Genomic DNA, 22,363 nt, shown 5'->3' with positions numbered 1-22,363 from the left:
TAGTGGCAAGAAGCTGCACTGCAATCCCAGAGACGCATGGTTCGAATCCACCAGATGCTCTGCCAGGAAAGGAGGGACAATCTCCTCCTGTACCAGTCAGATCTGATCTGACGGTACACAGACACACATATGCAACATAATAATAAAAAAAATTAAAAAAAAATTTTCCCTTATCCTTTATCTATGTCTTAAGTGAAATGCTCAGCTGACACGTGTGAAGTCTTCCCTCCTTCCTAAGACATTTACTTGTTTGTGGGTGATGTTTTGCCAACACGCGAGAGGCTTACCTTACTCTGAAGCTGAGGGGTTTCCCACTGGCAGCTCATCGTCATGGCGCCCTTCCTCTGGAGCAGGCACTGCACAGCACCCTCCAGCGACCCCTGCGCCCCGACCACCAAGATCTTCTTTCCATTTAAGTTGATCCCTACCAAAGAAATTCAACACATCCTCAAAAAGTCAGCTCCTTCATCTCACCCAGCTGTAACAGAGGGAAAATACCCATTTAAAACTTAACCTTTTCCACGCCAACTTACAATAAATATAAGCTACGATTTCTATCTGGAAGCAGGAGCGGCATCCACTTCCGAAATGGCTTGCCTCCGGAAACTCTATGTACGAACAGTGCTCAGGCTGTTCGTTCACAGGGTCGCTATGAGTCGTCTATGACTCGGCGGCATTAAACAACAACAACAAGACTTCTATAAAACTGGTACTTCTGGTTCTAATTCTCCTAGCTGACTTTCTATCAGCCACTGTTTTACTTTCTTGCAGAATGTTATGGTAGAAGAGCTCAGAATCACTGTCCCAATGATCTGATGAAAGGAAAACTTACATTATGTGAGAGAATTCCAGGTTATTGATCTATTAGCAAATCTTTAAAACTAATTTTTTAAGATATAGCACATATTTACATTTGGGGATTTTTTTAAAAAATAAGGTATGTGCATGCTTATGAGGGCAAGAGGGCACTGAAAGTCTCTTTTCTGTTCCATTGAGGGTAGAGAAAAATTTTGTTAGTTGAATTCTTATGCACTCTGCTTTATCGTTGTTAGACACCGTCAAGTTCAATATGACTTACAGATCACAGCCGTGTCCTTTCCTGCACCAGCCTCACATTCTCTGCTATGCCCAAAGCCCACGGTTGCAGTTTTAATTTATCTTGTTGAGGGCCTTCCTGTCTTTCATCAACCCTCAACTTTTACCAACATTTCTTTTTCCCAGACCTGTCCCCTCTGATAATGTGTCCAAAGGCAGTGAGATGACATTTCACCATCCTTGCCTCTAAAGAACACTTACTCCAGGAGTCAACTAAGAAAAACCTTCAACCAAAAGCAAAAGAAGATCTCGCTACCCACCAGTTGCTTCTCACTCACAGCAAGCCTAAAGGAACAGAAGAGACTTCTCCAGAGGATTCCCAAGGCTTTGACTATACAAAAGCAGATGCAATTAACTAAAATTTTCTCCACAAACATTTCTGGTTCTCAGGCCTAGCTGAATTTCTTTTTAGAATTGACCATGCTATTATATTAGCTGTAATTTATTTTCTTTCCGAAATTTATATTCCAGGAGCTAAGGATCACTAACCAGATTATCCAGCGGTGGAAGAGCCAGGAGGTTTAAACTGCTGACCTTCTCGTTAGTAGCCATGTACACTACCACTGCACCACTAGAGCTCCCTGTTGTTGTGGTCGTTGTTATGTGCAGCAAGCCCATCACAACTCACAGTGACCCTACAAACAACAGATTGGAACCTTCCTGCACCACCCTCATCATACTCTCCGACTCGCTCGAGCCCATTACTGCAGTCAACAACCTTGTTAAGAGCCCTCCTCTCCTCTTCTCTTTCCCAGCACGATGTCTTTATCCGAGGCCTGGCCCCTCCTGACAATATGCGTATGAGATGACGTTTTCACCATCCTTGCCTGTAGGAAGCATCCTAGGTGGAGCAGGTACCCCTTAGTCTTTAAACTGACATCCTTGCTCTTTGCCACTTAGAGAAGTCCTTGACAGCAGATTTTCCCAATCAACATGTCTTCTGAATCTTGACTGCTATAATCATGGATGCTGACTGTGGATCTAAGTAAAATAAAATCACTGACAACTTCAGTTTCTTCTCATGATGTCCACAGGGCTGGGGGGTAAGGATTTTTTTTTATTTTCTTCAACTTGAGATGTCATCTACATTGAGGGCTGTGGTCTTTTTTAAAATTTTATTTTCATTTTATTTTTACTTTTATTATTTCTCTCTGTGTGTGTGTACCGTCAAATCAGATCTGACGGGTTCAGGAGGAGATTGTCCCTCCTTCTCCAGCAGAGCATCTGGTGGATTCAAACTGCTCACCTCTGGGCTTACAATGCAGCTTCTTGCTACTAGGCCACCAGAGCTCATCATGGGCTGTGGTCTTTGAGTTTCTGCACCAGGTGTTTCAAGGCCTCTTCACTTTCAACAAGTAAGGCTGTTTCACCTGTATAATAGGTTGTTGATGAGTCTTCCTCCAACCCTGATGCCACATGTATGTTTTTCATACAGTCCAACTTCTCAAATGACTTGCTCAGCAAACAGACTGAACAGGTATGGAGAAAGGACAAAACCTTGATACAGACCTTTCCTGATTTTAAACCACGCAGTGTTCCTTCGTTCAGCCAACAGCTAATAAGCCTATGTATAGGTTTTGCATGAGCATAATCACATATTCGGTCATTCTCATTCTTCTTAATGCGACCCATAATAATTTGTTAGGATCCACACAGAGATGAATTGGTTAAGAATTCTGCCCACTAAAAATCCCAATCTAGTTGTTCCTACCTAAGTTATCTTACAGTTTTCTCACTTCAGTCTTGTCTTATCTAAACATAAATCCATTACTGCTGAGTTGGTTCAGACTCACAGCAACACTCCAGCGAATTCCCAACATCTTTATGGGAAACTGCCAATCTTTCACACATGGAGCAGCTGGTGGATATGAACTGCTGAGCTGTCTTTCAGCAGGCTAATATATTATCTATTACACCACCAGTTCTAATGTTTTATCTAGGATGACATATAGATTTGAGAAACTTTAAAACATTTGTCAATGAGGTTATTGTATTGTGACTGTCTCTTGAGAGAAACCGAGAATCTATTTAAAACAGGTTAATGGTCAACTTCACGAATTCAATCTTTGAAATTATAATCTAATGTTGCTGTTGTTGTTGATTGTCTTCAAGTTAAGCATGACTCTTAGCGACCCTATGAACAAAAGGCCTGAAGCCCCTCAGCAACTATCAACATTTACTGAAGTTCATAAAGTTTCTGGAGGCATGTTATTTAGAAAGTGGATGCCACTCCTGCTTCCAAACCTGTCATAGTATGTTATTGTTGTTATGCGCCATTGAGTTGCCTGCGATGTACAGCAACCCTATGTACCACAGCTCTGAACCTTTCCATGTCCTGAGTCAGTCTCACTAACTCCAACACACTAATAGTAACAGAAAAATATGCAGCTAGTCCTTCACACCTCCTCCTCCAAAACACACACAAAAAAATAAAGCAACCCCATAATGAATGACATTTCTATATTTCAAATAGAATCTTCCAGAAACAAACCCTTTTACTGAAAAATGGAAATAATGTTTCTGATGGCTCATCATACCTGATTTTTCAAGCAGCTCAATGACAGCTCTGGCAACGGGTGAAATAAAGCACTCATGCGCGTCCCCACGTACTAGCTTCCCCAGGTTTATATCTGTCACTCTGAATCGAAGAAAAAAAAAGGCACAGGTGAGACAAAGCCTGGTCAAAACGCACTCGTGTGTAATCACATGTAACAGCCCCGCGTCCCATGCAGTTCATGTCTGAGAGACAGTATATACGAGCTACACATTAAAGACTGGGCTGAAAATAAAGGATATTAACCTCGTAGCGTAATCATCCCTCAGGAAATGACACTCTAATCCTTATGAGTTGGGACAGCCTGGAGGGTTCTGGTTCTCTCATTCTGGCAGGTAACTGAATCAGCTGTGCAGGAAGTCACCTTACAACTCTAGAAAGCGCCATTCAGTGGACTACAATGGAATGGCTTCTGAGGAATGGCATGGCAATCCAGAACATGAACAACTGTTCTGTGGACAGCCCCATTCAATGACCACAATGATTACAGCGGGCATTATTCTGTGGACTATAGTGAAGACCTTTCAATGAACTACAATGGAACAGCACTCTAGAAACCATACAGTTGTTCTTCGGTACAGCACATGTTATTGCTAGCTCCTGTCAAATTGTTCCCCAAAACAGAGTGACCTCACGGACAAATTGGCTAAGAACTTTGGGATCCGTGAGATTTTCAGAATTAGATCACCAGGCCTTTCTTGCTACTCCTCCTTAGTCTAGACACTGTACTGAGATCTGTCAGCACTCTAGCCATGCACAGGCCTCCTCCACCCAAGGACAAGTGGAGGCTGCACTTAGAGGTGCATTCGCTAGGAATTAAACCCAGGACTCTTGAGTGGAAGGTAAGAATTCTACCACTGATCTACCTCACAGAACCCCCTCAACCCTTGGGAAAATTCACATCTCAATACACCACCAGTTAGAACCAATCTCACACATCAGGCGAGACCATACGAGACCTGGAGTCCACAGGTCTGACTCCCTCCTGACCTCAGGACATAGCTCCTGGGGAAATCAAGAGCACTGGTGCCCTTCCTCCATCACCTCCCTTAACATGCCCAAACAATCCAGCTAAATTAATGGTCTCGTCCAGGCGGGTACTGGAACGGAGACAGTTAGAAGTAGTGACATAATGCCCTCTTTTCATAAACGATTTAAAAGTTCTGAAGTGTTCTCATTAATTAGGACTTCTCATCCTTTACCATCAGTCTACAATAAGGCCGGCAGTTCTTCTGAGAGCTTTTGAACCTGCAGCCGGGTTTACCCTACGGCTGAGCGACAGTTAACGGCTGGAGGACGCCTGGGTACCTGGCAGCCTGACACTGCCCTCGGCCCAGTCCCTGCAGGAAATACCGGTCTGGCTGTCTGACTTTACAAGGCTGCCATTCGCCTTGTATCCCTAATGGCACTGTGTTCTTTCTGGCCACAGGACACAATGTCGCTTCTGTTTCCACATGAGTAAGAGCACAGTGGATGGACAACACTCCTCGTCCTGAGGAGTCTGTATCGGACCACGGGATGAGTCAAGTCTCAGAACTTCCTATTTCTGTTCAAACAATGTTCAAACAAAACTATGAGTCATTAAGGAAACGGTTTCTTTCTTGCTGAAAGGCCCAGGGCTAAGGGAGAATATGGTTCTATCGGGAACTCTGGTTTTGGGATCTTAAGTTCTGTCCTTTTTGCTAATTTGGTAGCATTACCAAGAAACACTATTAGAAGAGTTTAAAAACCCACACCAGGGCCATTGAGTCCACTCCCAGGGCTTTGCTCCATAGAGTCCTAAAGGCTGGGATTTTACAGAGGGCGGCTGCCAGCACCCCTGGGGGAGGAGATCCTGGTTATTAGCCGAGTGCAAATCCTTTATCCCAGGCAGGAACTACTGGAAGAGCTGATTCTATAAACCAGACAGCAGCTTAGCAAATGAACCTGATGGTGCAAGGAGGTGATTTACAAGGTCACACAAACCAAGTAAGCCACTCTGACTCACAGCCACCCCGCAGGACGGACAAAAACTGTCCTATCAGGTGCCAGAGCCGTGAATCCATACAGAGGATGCCTGATGCCGCCTGCCACGTCCCTCTCCACCATAGTGGCTGGTGGAGCCCAGCCACCAATCTGTCCACTGGGAGCCTACGCCCTATAAAAAAACCTGATGTGTTTTCCGTAATAAGGAGCTTTCTTGAGACAGAATTTAAAATCATCAAATCCCTCAAATCACTAGTTATTTTAAAATAGCCTCTCTTTTAAATTACTGACATCCGTAAAACAAATCAAAATAATTTGGGAGGGGGAACACAGTGGAAAACTTGATTTAGCAAAAACAGAATTCTTTTCGATTTTCTTACCCATCCACATCTTTCTCTGGCTTCAGGGCATTCAGCACCTTGCTGCTAAACGCGTTTGTGTTATCGGAGACGTGAAGGGCCAGGCCGTGGACTCGGATGTCCTCATTGACCTTCAAGATTTCATCTATAATCTAAAGGCGCAGGGGGACAAAGCCACAAACCAAAATTCAGGTTTCTGAAAATAACACCAAGAAAGGAAGTTTTCTTTTAAAAAAAGCATGGACTCATTCAATACGTGTCTGCTGGAGTTGTTCTTTTGTGTTGGGGGGTGTGGTACAAGGCACAACAGAGCCTAGTCCTCTAATCATCATATTTCGAAAGAAAAACGTTTTTCAAAAGCCTGCCTCAGTTTCCTTAGTGGCTTCTCTTTGGTTTTTTCTTATGGCCCTACTTGCTACTCGGGAAAAGCACCCAGTGAAACAAAAGATCAACACATATTAGGTTTCTTTTTTTTTAGGTGTAGAATCAAGAATTATTCTTTTATTTATTTTGTGTGTGTGTGTGTGTGTGTGTGTGTGTGTGTGTGTGCACGTACTGTCAAATCAGATTTGACGAGTACAGGAGGAGATTGTCCCTCCTCCAGCAGAGCATCTGGTGGATTCAAACCATGCGTCTCTGAGATTGCAGTGCAGCTTCTTGCCACTAGGCCACCAGAGCTCCTTGGGCATTAGGCTTCTTAAAGGACAAAGAGACAGTCATATTTTGAACGGGACCCACTGCTGGCTTGGAATCACACAAGTACAGCGTGAGCATCTCAGGCATCCACAGCTTACCATACCGGCGCTTCAAACACACAGGAGCAACAACAGCCCAACAATCATGACTTTCCCAAAGCCCTCATGTAGTTCCTCATGCTCTTTGGACCTGCATGGCCCCCAGAAGCCTTTCCAAAGGCTGACAATTCTAAGTGCCCAGCCCTTCTAGACCTAAACAATCACTCTACAGTAACCAAGTGAGTTCTGACTTCCAGGGCTCTGTGAGGACAGGGCAAGGCTGCCTCATAAAGAGCCCACGGCTGCAAATCTTCCGGGAAACAGACTGCTCTATTACGCCATTCACCCGCAGTGACTGCTGCGTGCAGAGCAACAGGCAGTGTTTGCTGCTGTTACATGATGCTGAGCGTGATGACTCATTGCAACCCTAAGGAACACCAGCTCTGAACTGCCTAACCTGTGCCGTCCTTACCCTTCTGATACATTCTACCCCATGCTGACAGGCTCTGTGTCAGTCCGTCCTGTTGAAGGTCTTCCTCTCTTTCACTGACCCCCCACCTTCCCAAGCATGATGTTCTTCTCCAAGGTTTGACCCTTCCTCACAGGATCACAGTCTAACAGGCTCACAGCTTCTCAGGAAGGTGAAGCTTCGCCTCACACACCATCTCAAGGACACCACCACTGTGTCGATTCCAACCTGTCCCGCTCACAGCCACCCTCCTCCCCTGAGTTTCCAAGGCTGTGAATCTTAACAGGAGGAGACTGCTCACTTCCCATCTTTTCTCCATCGGAGGCACTGGAGGACTTGAGCCAGGAGACTCGCAGGCTACAGGTTAGCACACAACAGATTACAGCCTCCGAGCGCCAGCGCCACATGATCTGGGTCAAGGACAAAGGTGTACTATACGGCACGTAGGTAGTAACTCACCATTGTCTATGCTGTACAATAAGCAATGCTTCATCCTGTCTCCATGTTCTTCTGTTTGTGACAGGAGATAAGACACTGATTTCTTCCTACCGACCCACATGATTGCTTCTAAATAAGAGAGCTCAATCTCACACACTCTGGACAGGTTGCCAGGAGGGACCACTCCTTGGAGAAGGACATCATGCTTGGAAGGGTGGAGGATCAGCAAAGAAGAGGAAGACCCTGGATGAGAGGCATCACTGACACGGTGCCTGTGGCAATGGGATGAGATGCATCATTGACACAGTGCCTGTGGCAATGGGGTCAAGTGTGCAGAGATGGTGAGGTTGGCTCAGGACAGGGCAGGGCTCAGAGACGCTGTTCACAGGTTGCTGTGAGTCACAGGCATATAACAATTACAACAACTATGAGACCAGCCCACGTAGAAGCACGGGTGGTTTACAATTTATGTTTCAATTCCTAACGAAACTCATGTTGGTAGGAGTTCCAGGGTGATATAAATGGGTGATGCACTTCCCTTGGCTGCTAATCAAAAGGTCAGAGCGGTTAGTGTCCTCCCAGGGGTGACGGGAAGGAAGGGCCTGGGGATCTATTTCAGAAAAAAGCAGGCACTGAAATCCCCATGTATCACTGTTTTTACTCATTCTCATTCCCGTCAAGTCAGAACTGACTCGTAGCTGACCCTCCAGCAGGTTTTCAGGAGGCTGTAAATCACACGGGAGAAGCCTGTCCGTCTCTGTCCCACGGAGACGCTGGTGGATGGGAACAGCCAGAGGCGTGGCTTGTGGGTCCCGAGCACGACTCCCCGCGGACTCCGCCACCAGAGTTCCCTCTGCAGAGCAGTTGATGCAGAGGTCAGGCTGCCACCTTGGGCTGTGAGGTAACTTAACAAAGAGCCACGTTACCTGACACAAGGTCTCTAATGACTTTGTGACGCCATGACACCAACCAGGACCATCTACTTCTAGACTGTATGTGGCTTCACCATCCTGGGCACCTTCGCCTGTCGTCCTCTGGGCCTGCTGTTAGGAGGGGAAGTCCTCGGAAAGGGACATCATGCTTGGAAAGGTAGAGGGTCAGTCAAAGAGACAAAGACCCTCAACAAGATGGATAGACACAGGGACTGTAACAGTGGGCCTAAGTGTATCAGAGATGCCGAGAAAGGGATGAGATAGGGTCAAGTTCAGAGCTGTTGCTGACAGGGTTACGGTGAGTCATAGCAATTCAATCACATGGCAGAAGAAAAAGGAGCTTCTGGGTTATTTAAGATTCTGTTCCTTGAAGGGCTTCCTCTGAGTATCACACCAAATGAAACCAAATCTTCACCAGCTAGCCATCGGCCTGTGTCGTCCTCAGTCCAGTGTCATTATTGCTTGGGGGAGACTGTTTCTTCTAGATGTGAAGAGACCCTTGTAAAGGCAGCTGCATCTTCTGGCTTGTTGGATGCTACCAAGCCAACCCCAACACACACAAACCTCACATACAACTTTGGGGGGCAGTAGTAACTAAATCACATGCCACCGTGAGAGAAGGAAGTCTCTGGATATTCCTATCTGTCCCCAGCATGGTTCTGAGGGATTCAGAGGATAGTGCTCGGAGAGCTAACGATCACCCCATCCTTGTCCTGCACTCACTGTCATGAAGGCAACGGTGGAGTGAAACATTAACTCTGCCTGGATATTCTGTCTAGTAAACTCTTGAATTTCCTGAGAGAGTGGAGTATTTTCTTTTTCAGTGGGCCTTGACTGCACTGGTCATAGTGGGGGCTGGCCATCATGCAAAGATGCACCAGGCACTGTATGGGGGCTTCAGAGTGAGTTCAATGACATGGTTAATGATGCAATCACTGGAGCCACACAATGAGACACCAGTAAAACTCAAGAGAGATGACATCCTCAAGAGAGGATGTGTCCTGATGTCACAGGGAGATGACAGGGAAACTTCACCGTACAACCCTCCCCGACCTTCCCCTACTAAAATGCCCTTTTGCCTCTTCTGAAACGCATCCATTTTGCTGTACTAAAACTGAGCACAGCACTTCCCAAGTTCTTTAACATTAGACAATCTAAGTTCAGCAGTGAGACAATCAGAAAAATTCAAACATGTTAGGGATGCTTGCTTGAAGGCGAGAAAGAGAAAGTAGAGCAAGAAATACAACTTACATCACTCACATCCTTTTGCTTTTAAGTATTCCTTTCATGATACTTTTTACACTGTTTGCCCTTTTACTTATTAGAGGGAAAAACAATTAAATGTCATAAAACACAGGTCTTCTAATTAGTGCCACGAGGAAGATGAGATACTGCTACTGTCCCAGAGTCTGGATCTCTACTCTTACTACTTTAACAAATATCTTATTTGCTCTGGTGGCTTAATGGTAAGAAGTTGCACTGCCAACCCAAAGGCACATAGTTCAAATCACCAGCTGCTCTGTGGGAGAAAGATGAGCAATCTCCTCGCGTGGGATTACTGCCTCTGAAAACCCACTGGAGAGTCAACCAGGAGTCAGATTAGACTTGATAGTACATCACAACAACATGACACTGTTGTTGTTGTTTAATGCCTTCGAGTCGTAGACGACTCATAGCGACCCTATGAACAAACAGCCTGAGCACTGTTCGTACATAGAGTTTCCAGAGGCAAGCCATTCTGGAAGTGGATGCCGCTCCTGCTTCCAGGCTTGTTTTAGTCGGGAAGCTCCAGCCAACACTGTCCACCATGGGTGCCCATTACCACGACTGGCACATCACTGTCACAGGCTTCAGCATCACAGCAACCACGAGTTACCTCTGTACAGCAACGCACAGACCAGTGCTATACTACCTGCACGTCAAACACACTATCTAGCAAATTCTTGAACCTGGGCTGAATAGTGGAGGCTCCAAATCTAAGCCAGCTGGGTGGGACAGTGGCCCCAGTAAGCCCTGAATTTGGAGGTTCTGTCTGATGTCATGGACCACAGCTGTCCAGAGGGCCATACCTTAACCTGTGAAGTTTGGTCTAAGTCGGGGTAGCTGGGGTCAGAACCCTTTACAGCAATCATGACCCAGAGATGTAAAAAAAAACCCCAAAAAAACAACATAAACTAGGTAAAGTTCAAACAAGCTGTCAGCACAGAGCGAGAATTAGAACAATCCAGCCAGATGGTCTCCTCTAGATACAACTGCTAACGTCAGTGGAAGAAATACACCAAATGTGCTCGCTTTGGCAGCACATATACTAAAACTGTAATGATACAGAGAAGATTAGCACAGCCCCTGCGCAATGATGACACACAAATTAGTGAAGTGTTCCATATTTAAATTAAAAAAAGAAAGAAAAGAAATACACCCAAAATAACCGAGTCAAGTCTTTGGTAAACACACAGGCATAAACGTGAAAGAGATCAAGGAGCATTCATATGAAAGAGAAGAGGTCATGTTTCCCCAAAATTCAGACACAGTCAGGTGAGAGATTTCACACCTTTAGCAGTGACAAGAGAAGTAAGCTGAATCTGTTCCAGTCACACAAAGAAATGTGAAAAAATCTAGTAGGGAGCTCTGGTGGCCTAGCGGTAATGAAGGAGCTGTGCTGCCAATCCTAAGGTACATGGTTCAAATCCACCAGCTTCTCCAAGGGAGAAAGATAGACAATCTCCTCCTGGGGGATTTACAGCCTCTGAAAACCCACACTAGGGCATCAGCTACGAGTCGCTTTCAATCGAGGGCACATAACAGGTCTAAAGAAGAGACTTCCAGAAGCCTCGTTCAAAAGGAGATCTGCTGCTACCTCAAAGGCCACACACCTCTGAGGGTTCAAATACACCAACAACTCCAGGGGGAAAGACGGATGGGGAGAAAGCCCATCCGATTGACAGTCTCAGAAAACCAATGCTGAGTCAGCGGGGAATCAGTTCCAACTTCACAGCATTGTGTGGAGAGTTGAATTCAGGTTTGTAAAAAAGCTGAATACAAACGTTGAATGCTGTTGCCATGTGCCATCAAACTGAGTTCAAATCCTAGCAACCCTGTGACAGAACAGAATGCCCAGAGGCTGTCACCTTTATGGAGACCAGACTGCCAGCTTCGTCTCCTGTGGAGCCACTTGGATGGCTTCGAACCATGAACCCTTCCATTCGGAAGAGCTGTCTTTAACCACTGTACCACTTGCACCCCTGAGGAGTGTAAATGCCAGCTGGGACTCACCTCATCTTCGCTGCTCTCTGGAGGAAGAGAGAGGTGGGTGATGCTCAGACCAGCCTGAGAAGAGAACAAAGACACCTGTCACGGGGAGAACGCACCCCTGAAAACCACCACAGAGCTCTTAACACGCAGCGAGACTCACCTCCTCAGCCAAGTTCTGGTTTATTTTCTGCCTCAGGTTGTCTTCACCTGCCTTGGGAGAGAAGGAGAAGGATGTGAAAACATAGACATCTTCCCGGAACAGCACATAACACGACACTCATTCTATGAATACACTCTATCCAACTGCAAAGATGATAAAGAAAGCACAGAAAAGAATCCTGGCGCACAGAAACGTGGGCTGATTTCATTCTCGAGCTTTCAGCATATAAAGGAAGTCAAAGGTCAAGGGCACTGCCTGTGAGTCAGAACCACAGCTGACGCACCAGCGGGTTTTCCAAGGCTGGAAACAAGAGGAGTCTTCCTCCCTCGAAGCAGCTGATGGGTCCAAAATGCCAGGGAAGCACCATCTTTGGGTCAGCTGCACACTGCCCTCTGGTCAACACCACCAGCACCCCCTTTTATAAGTGAGGGTCCCACCAACAGACACTGAAATGATGTCCTAACATGGAAAGCTGGAATCTCTGGATGGTGAAAACTATTAACAAGCTCAGATGCCGAGTTCACTGAAGGTCTCAAGGCATCCGGAGGTGACACGGAAGAAAAGGCTGGCAATCTACTTCTGAAAAACTAGTCCTTAAAATCCTACAGAACATGATTCACATTCCTCAGTCACTTGCTAGGAATATGAGAGCTGGACAACGAATAAGAATGGCAGAATTGATGCTTTGAGTCATGGTGTGGGAGAAGAGTGCCGAGTATCCCATGGACAGCAAAAGAACACACAGCTATGTCTTGGAGAAGGTGCAGCCCGAGTGCTCCTTGGAAGCAGAGATGATAAAGCTTCATCTCACATACTTTGGGCATGTTGTCAGGAAAGACTATTCCTTGTAGAGGGACATCATGTTGGAAAGGTGGAGGGACAGTGAAGGAGAGGAAGAGCCTTAACCAGGTGCACTGACACAGTGACTGCAGCAATGGGCTTGAGTGTGGCAGAGTTGTGAGGTCGGCACAGGATAGGACAGGGCTCAGATCTATGTTGTTCATAGGTTCACTAAGACTCATACTTGACACAGATAACAACACAGAACCTGGTTCTATTCTGACACATACGTGGCTGTCACGTGCTGGAGTCCATGGCTGCTTCCTTGAGGTGAGGGATGTAGAAAGCTAATGAGTAAAGAGGCCAAAGCTCACATCATAATCTGATTGTCTCTCCTTTTCTAATCGTCTTTCTCTATTAAGGGGGCGTGGATAAAGACCCTAAAGAACTGGAGCACACGGAGCCCTACAATCTTGAAAAACCACCCTGCTGGCACTGGAGACTGCTGTGTGGATACATCCACACAGGGCTATGCCAAGAACACACAGTGTTGGCTGTGCCGGCTGCTGGCCATGGCCTTGGCCTTGGCTTGCCTCTGTTGCTCCCTTTGCATCTGTTACCTCAGAGTGAGCCAATCAGCAGACAGGGAGCCAACAGCAGCAGTGGTGAGCCACAGGCTGCAGCCAAATACGCAAAGAATGCAAAGCCCTTCCGGCGTGAGAATGACCGCAGGTCCTGCCAGGGTACAGCTGGCTTGAAGACAGCTGGTAGTAAGCTCCTTAGATGCAAAGATGAGGAGATTCTGTCTTGTATATTTTGTGCAGGTTTTCAGGGAGGACCACATGTCTAGTAAAGCCGAGGGTGGCTAAGAAGACAAGCCTCAATAAGATGGACTGACAGACACGGTGGCTCAAACACAGACGACTGTGAGGATGGCTCAGGACCTGGCCTGGTTCCACTGTGCTACACACGGGGTCGGACGTGATGGCACCCAACACCTTTACCAACAGCAGTAGGCTGTTCGGTACCCCCATTTCTTCTGGGATCTGTCCTCCACAGAAAGGTGAATGTCTCTTCCTCTCACCTTTAAAGACATCTGATGAACATTTTCACCTCAGAGAAGTCACCTACATTCCTATAGAAGGACACTGGTTATGTGACTACTAGAATATATGTCTTTTATTTTATTATTTGTGTGTGTACCATCAAATCTGATCTGACTGGCAAAGGAGGAGATTGCCCCTCCTTCTCCAGCAGAGCATCTGGTGGATTTGAACCACATACCTCTGGGACTGCAGTGCAGCTCTTGCCACTAGGCCACCAGAGTTCCCTGTATATGTCTTAATATGAGGACTAGTCTTTTTTTTTTAAGTAGTATAAAATGAACACTCAAATAATTAATATGTTAATAAATACAGCAAGTCCTGAGTAAGGGAGAAATCTGTAAGAGAAGGAAAATGCAAATACTCCCCATTAGCATGAAGTTCTGGTGGCCTAAAGGTAGGACGCTGTGCTGCAATCCTAAAGGGACACAGTTCAAATCTACCAGATGCTTCTCAGGAAAAGGACGGGCAAACTCCCCCTGTGTGATGTACAGCCTCTGAAAACCCGCTGGAGGGTCAGCTATGGGTCAGTTTTGACTCAATGGCAAAAACCAAGCAGAGAGAGACAGAAAAGTGACACAAGTGGCTGCTGCCAGGAGCAGAACGCAGGAGAGCTGGGAGAGCGGGCAGGCCCAGGGCTCCGCGCTCACAGCGTCCCTGGATCAGCTGTCGCTTTCCTTTCACCTACAAGGGAAGTCCTGCTCCTCACTTTCCTCATCACCTTTCCAGTTAGACTGGAACCCCCAGGACGAGCTCATGACCTCTGAGAGCTGCCCAGGCCCTGGAAGGACTCACAAGACCTCAGGTTCACATGCAGCGGTCTCTCATCTAGAACCCCAAAAGCACATGCTCAAATACCTGGGCACCTCCAATATTTCCAGGTGAGGCCTCTCTTCCAACCCTTAAACCAGAACAGAAATTCTCTGACAAAAGACACAGCCTGGTCTTTGCATGCAACTCTGATCTCCACTGAAAGGCATGAAATCAAGGAATGGACCCACAGGCTCGCCTTACCGGAATAATAGTGCCTTACCTGAATAATGGCCAGAACTGGCTGAAAGGTGGGGTTTTTCTCTTGCAGCAAAGTGAGCACTTCCTTTGAATTCTGAATGACTTCTCTACGTGAAGAAAAAAAACTCGGTCATGACTTTACCATGGACTTTACCACCTTAGAGTCTGTGACTGTAAGTGAACCAACTGGACCACAGACAGATGCGTTCCACGTGGAGAGTGTGGAAGGCTACGATAGTGGTGAGGCCATCTCCTACTCACAGTGGAAATGACACAAGACGGGTTTGAAAAATATGCAGAAACAATCAGGGGGGACAAAAGGGCCCATAACCAAAGCCACTCACGTCTAGCTGATCCCCACTCACGGAGGACCCCCTCATCGACATCCTCCATCAGGTTTTGAGACAATATTCTCATCGTTCTCAGCTAGTGGATTTGAACTTCAGACGTTCTGGTTAGCAGCCCAAAACATAAGATACCACATAACCCAGGCTTCTTAATCTACCTAGATATCAATGGCGATTTTTCTAGAGGCCAATTTTTTTCTTCACATTTTCCAAGTTTACGAGTTTACGACAATAAAAATTTCTATTTATTAAAACAACCTTCTCCTCAGTCATAGCTTCCCCAGAATTCATTTGAGGTTCTCTTTCTCACAGAAACAGAATGCCAGTGAGGAGGTACTGCGGAGAAGGGCAAAGAGAGGGGTGGGGAGGCAACAGTGTTGGATCAGATGGGATCCGAGGTTTTGGAATTTAGAGAAAGGACCAGGAGTGAACGGCAGAGGAGATGACAGTGACTGTGGCTGTGACACTTGAAGACACACAAGAGCTTTGCAAACTCCAAAGGCTTTTAGGGAGAGCACCCCTCGCTCCTTAACATCTGTAGTCTAGGGGGGACTGCCTTGGAGGTCCAGTGCCTGGTCGCCCAGCCTCCAGCCTACCAGCAGAGCAGAGGGTGGAGGGCTACGTGGTGGAGGCTAGGATGGACCTAGTGAAATCTCTAAAGACTTCTGCAATGAGTGACTTTGGCTTCCACCTTCACCACTGCCCTACCGAATGGAATGGTCACCAGCACAGGAAGTGTCTGGCCAGCCAATTGCCACCTAACCAACAGGGTGGAAGTTCAAGATCACCCCAAGGTCTGGCAATCTCCTTCTAAAGAATGAGCCATGGAAAACTGCCTAGGGCACAAGTGGACTCCACCAGACGTGGGAGCACACCCCATGAGCACTCTGGGGGGAGGGGGGAGCCACCCAGAACAGACAATGGCTGCAGTAGGGCTCTCGATACACCAGCAATCTTGAAGGCTGCAGACACCAGTCCCCACGTCATTCTGCTCTATGTGGGGTCCCCAGGAGTGGGAGGGGACGCTAAGGCAGCTCCAATAAATGAGCTGTGAGGTGAGAGGACTGAGGACACGTCTGCTGTACAGGAAGGCCTCAGTCACACTACGGTTGACGTTTCTTCACCAGGCGGCCAAGTAATGGGGTCCCCATGAGCTGAGTATACACACCGAGGCCAGTCTGGGCTTGGCTTAGCACAGGAACAACCAGAGACTGGTTTTAAAAAACTCTTTCTCACAATAATCAGCACAGGCTTTAGCCAGAGCAGCATCCAAGCTTCAGTTATGTCTTCAATTTCCCACAGGCTCACCATGGCATCTTGACAGGTTTCCAAAAATGATTCATGAGCCAAGGAAGGTGAAGATGTTGCTACCAAAAAGCCCTCCAAAAGCAGAAAGGCATGATCAGCCCCCCACCCCACCCCGATCTGTGAAGCAGAGCTGTGGCCGAAACGCGGTGGCACAGCAGGTCAGCTCCTGGAGGTTACTGGACAGGTCTAAGGTTTAAGGGAGAAAAGCCTTGGTGATCCACTTCCATCAACACTGTGGTCAGAGGCCACGGAGTCACAAAAGACTAGGACTCTCAGAGATCCATGAACATCTAGATCTGAACGCTGCCCAACCCTGCACCATCTCATCTCTGACACGCTCAAGGCCACAGTTATGACCTCAACCTCGTGGAAATCTTCCTGTCTTTCTCTGACCTCTCTGACTTCCCAGTATGATGCTTCTTTTCCAAGGAACATGCCAACATACCCAAAGTATGTGAGATAAAACTTCACCAAGCTTGTCTCTAAGGAACACAGTTACTTGTTCCAAACAGCAGTTGTTAAAATTGTTACTTTGTATCATCAAGTTGGAACCAACTCTTGGCTAACCCTCCAGCAGGTTTTCAGAGGCAGTAAATTGCATAGACTGTATTGTGATGGGAAAGTCTGCTGTTAGGGACCTCTCTAAAGTACTGAAGAGCAACGGCGTGTCTCTGGAGACTAAGGTGCATCTGGTACAGGCCATGGTCTTCACAATCACTTGTTATGCGTCAGAGAGCTGGACAATGACCAAGGAGGATAGAAGGAGAATTGATGCCTTTGAGCTGTGGTGCTGGAAACGAGTACTGAATGTACCATGGACTGCTAGGAAAACAAACAGATTCATCCTACAGAGGGTTAAACTGGATGGCTCCTTGGAGGCAAGGATTCTGTCTGAGGCTTCATCTGACATACTTTGGTCATGTTGTAAGGAGGGACCAGTCCTTGGAGAAAGACATCTTGGGAGGGTGGAGGGGAGGCGCAGCAGGGGAAGGTTCTCTGGAAAGTAGATTGATTCGGTGACTGGGACAATCGGGATGAGTGTGTCAGAGACAATGAGATTGGCCCAGAACAGAGTTTAGAGCTGTAATACATAGGGTCACTATGAGTCGCAAGCGACTCCACGGCACATAACAACAACAAATTGCATAGGACACTGTCCATCTTTCTCTTACTGATCAGCTGTGGATTCAAACCTCCTGCCTTTGTGCTGGCCGAACAACACCTCATCAGACTAGGAAGCCCCACGGGGAAAGGGTGTAGCTGCACTCTGTACTAAAAGGCGGCTCGGAGCTGGAATTGACTGCACGGTGATGGGTTTGGCATTTGGTTTAGTTAGGCTGGGAGTCCTGGTGGCACAACCGACTAAGCATTAGGATGTAGATTTTCTTTTTATTAAATGCTGAGTTGTTAATCAAAAGGTCAGTAGTTCTAATCCACCAGCTGCTTTGTAGGAGAAAAATGAGGCTGACTGCTTCCACAGAGACTCAGAGCCTGGGACACCCTAGAAGCAGTTCTACTCAATGCCTGTCGCCCTGAATTTGGCTGAGGAATGCAAATTCTCCAGCTGGTGCAAGAGGAGGGCATTTAACCTGGATTAGACGTCTTGGGTTCTACTGAGTGGAGCAGAAAGGACTAGCATCAAACTGCATGCCCCAGTGAAAGTGTTTGCTTGCTTTGCTTTTCAAAACATTGTGGATAAAGCAACAGGCCCTCTCAGCAAAATAACTATCATTGTGTAGAAGAAATGAGAACGAAGTTGGGGAATCACTTCTCAAGGATCATTCCAAGTCCTCTGCCTGGTAATGCCGGTCTACCACAAATTTCTGGGGACATTCCAGACAAGTGGGGTGCAGGTCCAGCTAACTCAGCCATGCAAACTCCTTACTTCAGCCCTGTGCTAAGACATCAGAGTGTGGGTTCAAGTGGTTTTCAGCAAGGCTGCAGGTTTCATCTGGGGAGCTTGGCACAAACGAGGACTTATGAGCCCGCGACGTGCATTTTAACACGGTGTCAGGGTAGTTCTGGGCACTGAGAGGGAGCCTGGCCCTGAAGGCACACACAGGAGGCCTTTCATTTTCATGGGCAATTTCTTTCATTTCTATGAAGCCATTTCCTCAACTGTAACAGCAGTATAAGATGTTCCCTTATAAACTGTAATTTTTGTGTGTGTGCCTCAAACCTACCCTTGTGCACTAAAAATATTCACACTGACATCAATAATTTCTTCAGAGATGAGCTTGCTTGTGGCTTTAATAAAATGAAGGGTAACAAGACTTTAAGCTGCAGTAGACAAAAAGTAATCACTTATTTGTTGCCCCCAGAGGGAACCAACTCATTGCTGACCCTGCATCAAGTTCTGGTGGCTTAGCAGTAAAGGAACTGTGCTGCCAATGCAAAGGTATGTGGTTCAAATCCACCAGGGACTCTGTGGGAGAAAGATGGGCAATCTCCTCCCATTTGATTTACTGCCTCTAAAATCCCACTGGAGGATTCGCCATGGGTGGGTTCTGACTTAATGGGACAGGACAGGAGAGGAGAAAGCTCATCTTTCTTCAGGAAAGTAACTGGGTAGTTCAAGCTGCCTACCTCCTTATCTACAAAGCCACCAGAGCTCCCTCAAAAGTAATCAGGCATTTAACATGGTGGGGTTATCAGATAATAGAGAGCAATGCAGGGAATACTCCACACTAACAAGCTAACTCCACCCCCAACTTATTTCATTTGTAACATTCTGAGGTTACTCATTCCCAGCAAGGCAGGAAAGAAAAGATTCACTAAGCTTGAGAAATTTTATAAGTACCACAAGTGTGTCAGATTTTCCAGATCCATTAAAACAAAACAAAAAAGTCTTTTCTCTATTCATAACTGAATCTGAAAAACCAGATTGTTTTGTAAACTTTAACTGATTTTTTTTTAATTGTCTCGTCAACTTCATCCTCACTAAACAGAGGAAGCCTCCCACTCCTCTCCAGCCTGCTGTCTCCCTCTGCAGCTAAGCCGGGCCCCCAACATGCAGCCACAGAACAAGCAGGGCTAAGGGACTGGAAAAATCTTGTGTGCAGGGTTTCATGGGATGATCAGTCCACCTGTTACATCTGAGGGAATTTACAATTTATATACTTGTCCACACAACCACCTAGAGAACTGAGGTCTCCCTGGATGATTAAAGAAGATTAACACAATTGGCTGCTAATTGGCTGCTGTCATGGAGTGAACTGCATCCTGTCAAAGCATGTGGAATATGTAACGGGGAAGTTATGTAATGATCACCTGCAATCTGATAAACAGAACCGCTGTAAAAGGATTATGAGCGGATGAGCACACTTAATCACACAGCCCGGCAGAGATGAAGTAGAAATTCCCTGGAGTGTGGCATATAACACCTTCAGTCTCACCTAGATGAGAGAGAGCAGAGCAGAGAAGGGGCATCTCTGGAACCATTCATTGAAATGAGAGCGGGTGGGAGATGGGGTGGGGGCACCTCCTTTGGGTCCTCGTGCCTGTGCTGGAACCCTTCCCCTAGAGCTGGCGCCCTCAACGTGGACTTCCAACTTACTAAATTGAGAGCATGCATCTGATCCACCTCCCCGTGGCCTAATGGTAAGGAGCAGGGATGCCAATTCGGAAGCACACGGTTCTAATACACCCACTACTCTGGAGGAGAAAGCCCAGCATCCTGTGTGATTACACTGCCTCTGAAAACCTGTCGGAGGGGCAGCTAAAGGCTGGTTCCAACTTGACAACACACAACAGGCACTGGCACAGCAGCACTGGAGAATTGAGCTGTTCACTGCACGATCCCCCAGAGGTCTAAGAAAGGCCTGGTGATCAACTGTACAGATGCTTTACTGTTGTTGTTCTCCTTCCGGGCCACTGGATCAACTACAACCCAACCCTGTGAGCAACAGATCTGAACCCTGCCCTGTCTTCACAATTTCTGTCATGTTCAAGTCCACTGTTGGAGTATTTTTATCAACCCACTTCTCTAAGGGTCTTCCCCCTCCCCCTCAACTTTACCCAGATGTCTTTTTCCAAGGACTGTTCCATCCTGACCATGTGCCCAAAGTATGTGTAATGAAATTTTAGCATCCTTGCCTCCCAAGGGGCAGCCTGGTTGCAACTCGCTCCAGGACAGACTAGTTTGTACTTGTGGCAGTCCACGGGCTCTTCTCCAACACTGCAAGTTAAAGGCACTGATTCTTCTCTGTCTTCCTTTTTCATTGTCTAACTTGTAGAAGCACGGAGAGCCCTGGATAGACCAGGGCTTGGGTATTTTCTTGGTCTTTAAATGGACATCCTTGCTCCACAGCTCTTAGGAGAGGTCCTTAACAACAACTTTTCCCAACGCAGCACATCTTTTGATGTCTTAACTGCTGCTGCCATGGGTGCTGGTTGTGGATCCAATCACACTAAATCCAAAGTCCAAGTCAGTCTCTTCCAGGGTGGAGACTTTTTAAATGAGCTTCCATTCCAGGTTACCAGGACAGATGAAAGAGAAATGAAAAACTGGGGAGGTGGGGGAGCATGTCAGAGAGAGAACAGGAGATGAGGTTGTGACAAGGTTCCCCAGATAGCTGTCTTCAGCCCCTCACCACTAAACCATCAAGATGGCCCGAGCACTGCGCTGGCTAATGAACTTGCAGAAAAAGTGGAAAGGGAGCGACGACTTAACGAAGAAGTCCTGGAACCACATTTTTTTAACATGTAGGGCAATAGTTACCAGGCCGGCCACAAGCTACTGGCCGCCTGGTCACATGGCGCCCCCGATTCCTGTGGGGTGTGTTGTAAACCGAGGGATCACTCTTCAGGCCCCCTGCTCTGAGCGCACCCCCTGAATCTGAACACACTTAATGCGCTCACTTGTGCAGTCTGCCACAAATAAATAAAAATAAATAGATAAAAGGAAATAAAAGGCGGGAGAGAAAGATGAAAACATCCAAACAGGTGGCAAGTAAATGAAAATGCAACATTTGGAAAGAGATAAACGAAACGAAAGCATCACCTTCGGCATCAGCAGCCACATTGTGAAAAGCTGGGGGGGGGGCAAAAGGTGGGGGGAAGGAGCGGAGTTAAGGCAATTCCTTCAGGATAAACGCTGGAGGAGAAGGAGCGGCCACCAAGAGGGGTGGTGGGCGGCCCTGGGCGCGGGGAGGCTGCACCAGGCACCGGTTCCCGGGAAGGCGAGGCGGCCTCTCCCGGCACCTCCGGCCCCGCCTGCGCTTCGCCTCGCCGGAACGAGCTGTCTTGATCCCCGGAGTGCACACACCTCTGAACCGAGCGCCTGACCAAAGGGGTCCCGGGGATGCCTCGGGGCGCCCACCGGTGACACGTGCATCTCGGGGAACCTCAGAGACAAGAGCGCTGCCCCGCCGCGCTCCCCGGCTGGACACGAGGCGTCCAGATCCTCTACCACCGGGCCGCCGGCTCCATTTTAACTGTCCCAGAAAAGAGGGGAAAGTGGCTCTCGCGTCCAAAGAGGTGGGGCCGGGGAGGTGGGATAAGGTAATCCCCCGGGAAGGCCCGTCCAGGCATAAGGGGTCGCCCCGGCTGGGTGATCCGGGGTCATCCCCCCAGGTTGGAGGAGGCGGCGGAGCGGGGCGCCCTCTCGTTTTCCCGGGCTCCCGCCGAGCCGCCTCCTTCCCGCCGGGATGTCGGGGTCCAGGGCCGCGGCCCCAGGCTGGGGGAGAAGCAGCAGAGCCGGGGGGCCCCCCTCTCCCGCCTCGCCCTGGCGTGCTCCCTCCGCGCCGCCTCCTTCCGGCCCGGCGCCCGCGCGGTTGCATCAGAGCCGGCGCGGGAGGGCGCACGTGGAGCCGCGCGGAACCGGGGATGCAGCCGCCGGGGACGCAACCGAGCCCG

General features: G+C 47.7%; 1 protein-coding gene across 1 annotated transcript in view; it reads right to left on the bottom strand.

Moving 5' to 3' along the window:
• LOC102846330 (monofunctional C1-tetrahydrofolate synthase, mitochondrial-like) overlaps positions 1–22,363 on the bottom strand; it is a 247,301-nt gene that overhangs the window by 224,307 nt on the left and 631 nt on the right. The window contains exons 2-10 of the mRNA XM_006882798.1: positions 21,625–22,184; positions 21,510–21,539; positions 15,510–15,535; positions 14,875–14,959; positions 11,959–12,009; positions 11,820–11,873; positions 5,995–6,125; positions 3,633–3,733; positions 288–424 (exon numbers count right to left, since the gene is read on the bottom strand). Coding sequence (XP_006882860.1) covers positions 288–424; positions 3,633–3,733; positions 5,995–6,125; positions 11,820–11,873; positions 11,959–12,009; positions 14,875–14,959; positions 15,510–15,535; positions 21,510–21,539; positions 21,625–22,184 — 1,175 coding nt within the window. The remainder of the gene's footprint in view (positions 1–287; positions 425–3,632; positions 3,734–5,994; positions 6,126–11,819; positions 11,874–11,958; positions 12,010–14,874; positions 14,960–15,509; positions 15,536–21,509; positions 21,540–21,624; positions 22,185–22,363) is intronic.

The sequence above is a fragment of the Elephantulus edwardii genome, unplaced genomic scaffold (genome assembly GCF_000299155.1).
Source record: "Elephantulus edwardii isolate Elephantulus edwardi_28Jun2011 unplaced genomic scaffold, EleEdw1.0 scaffold00024, whole genome shotgun sequence".
In the NCBI taxonomy this organism is placed as follows: domain Eukaryota; kingdom Metazoa; phylum Chordata; class Mammalia; order Macroscelidea; family Macroscelididae; genus Elephantulus; species Elephantulus edwardii.
Note: the sequence above shows the minus strand (reverse complement) of the source record. Positions and strands in the feature narration are given on the sequence as shown.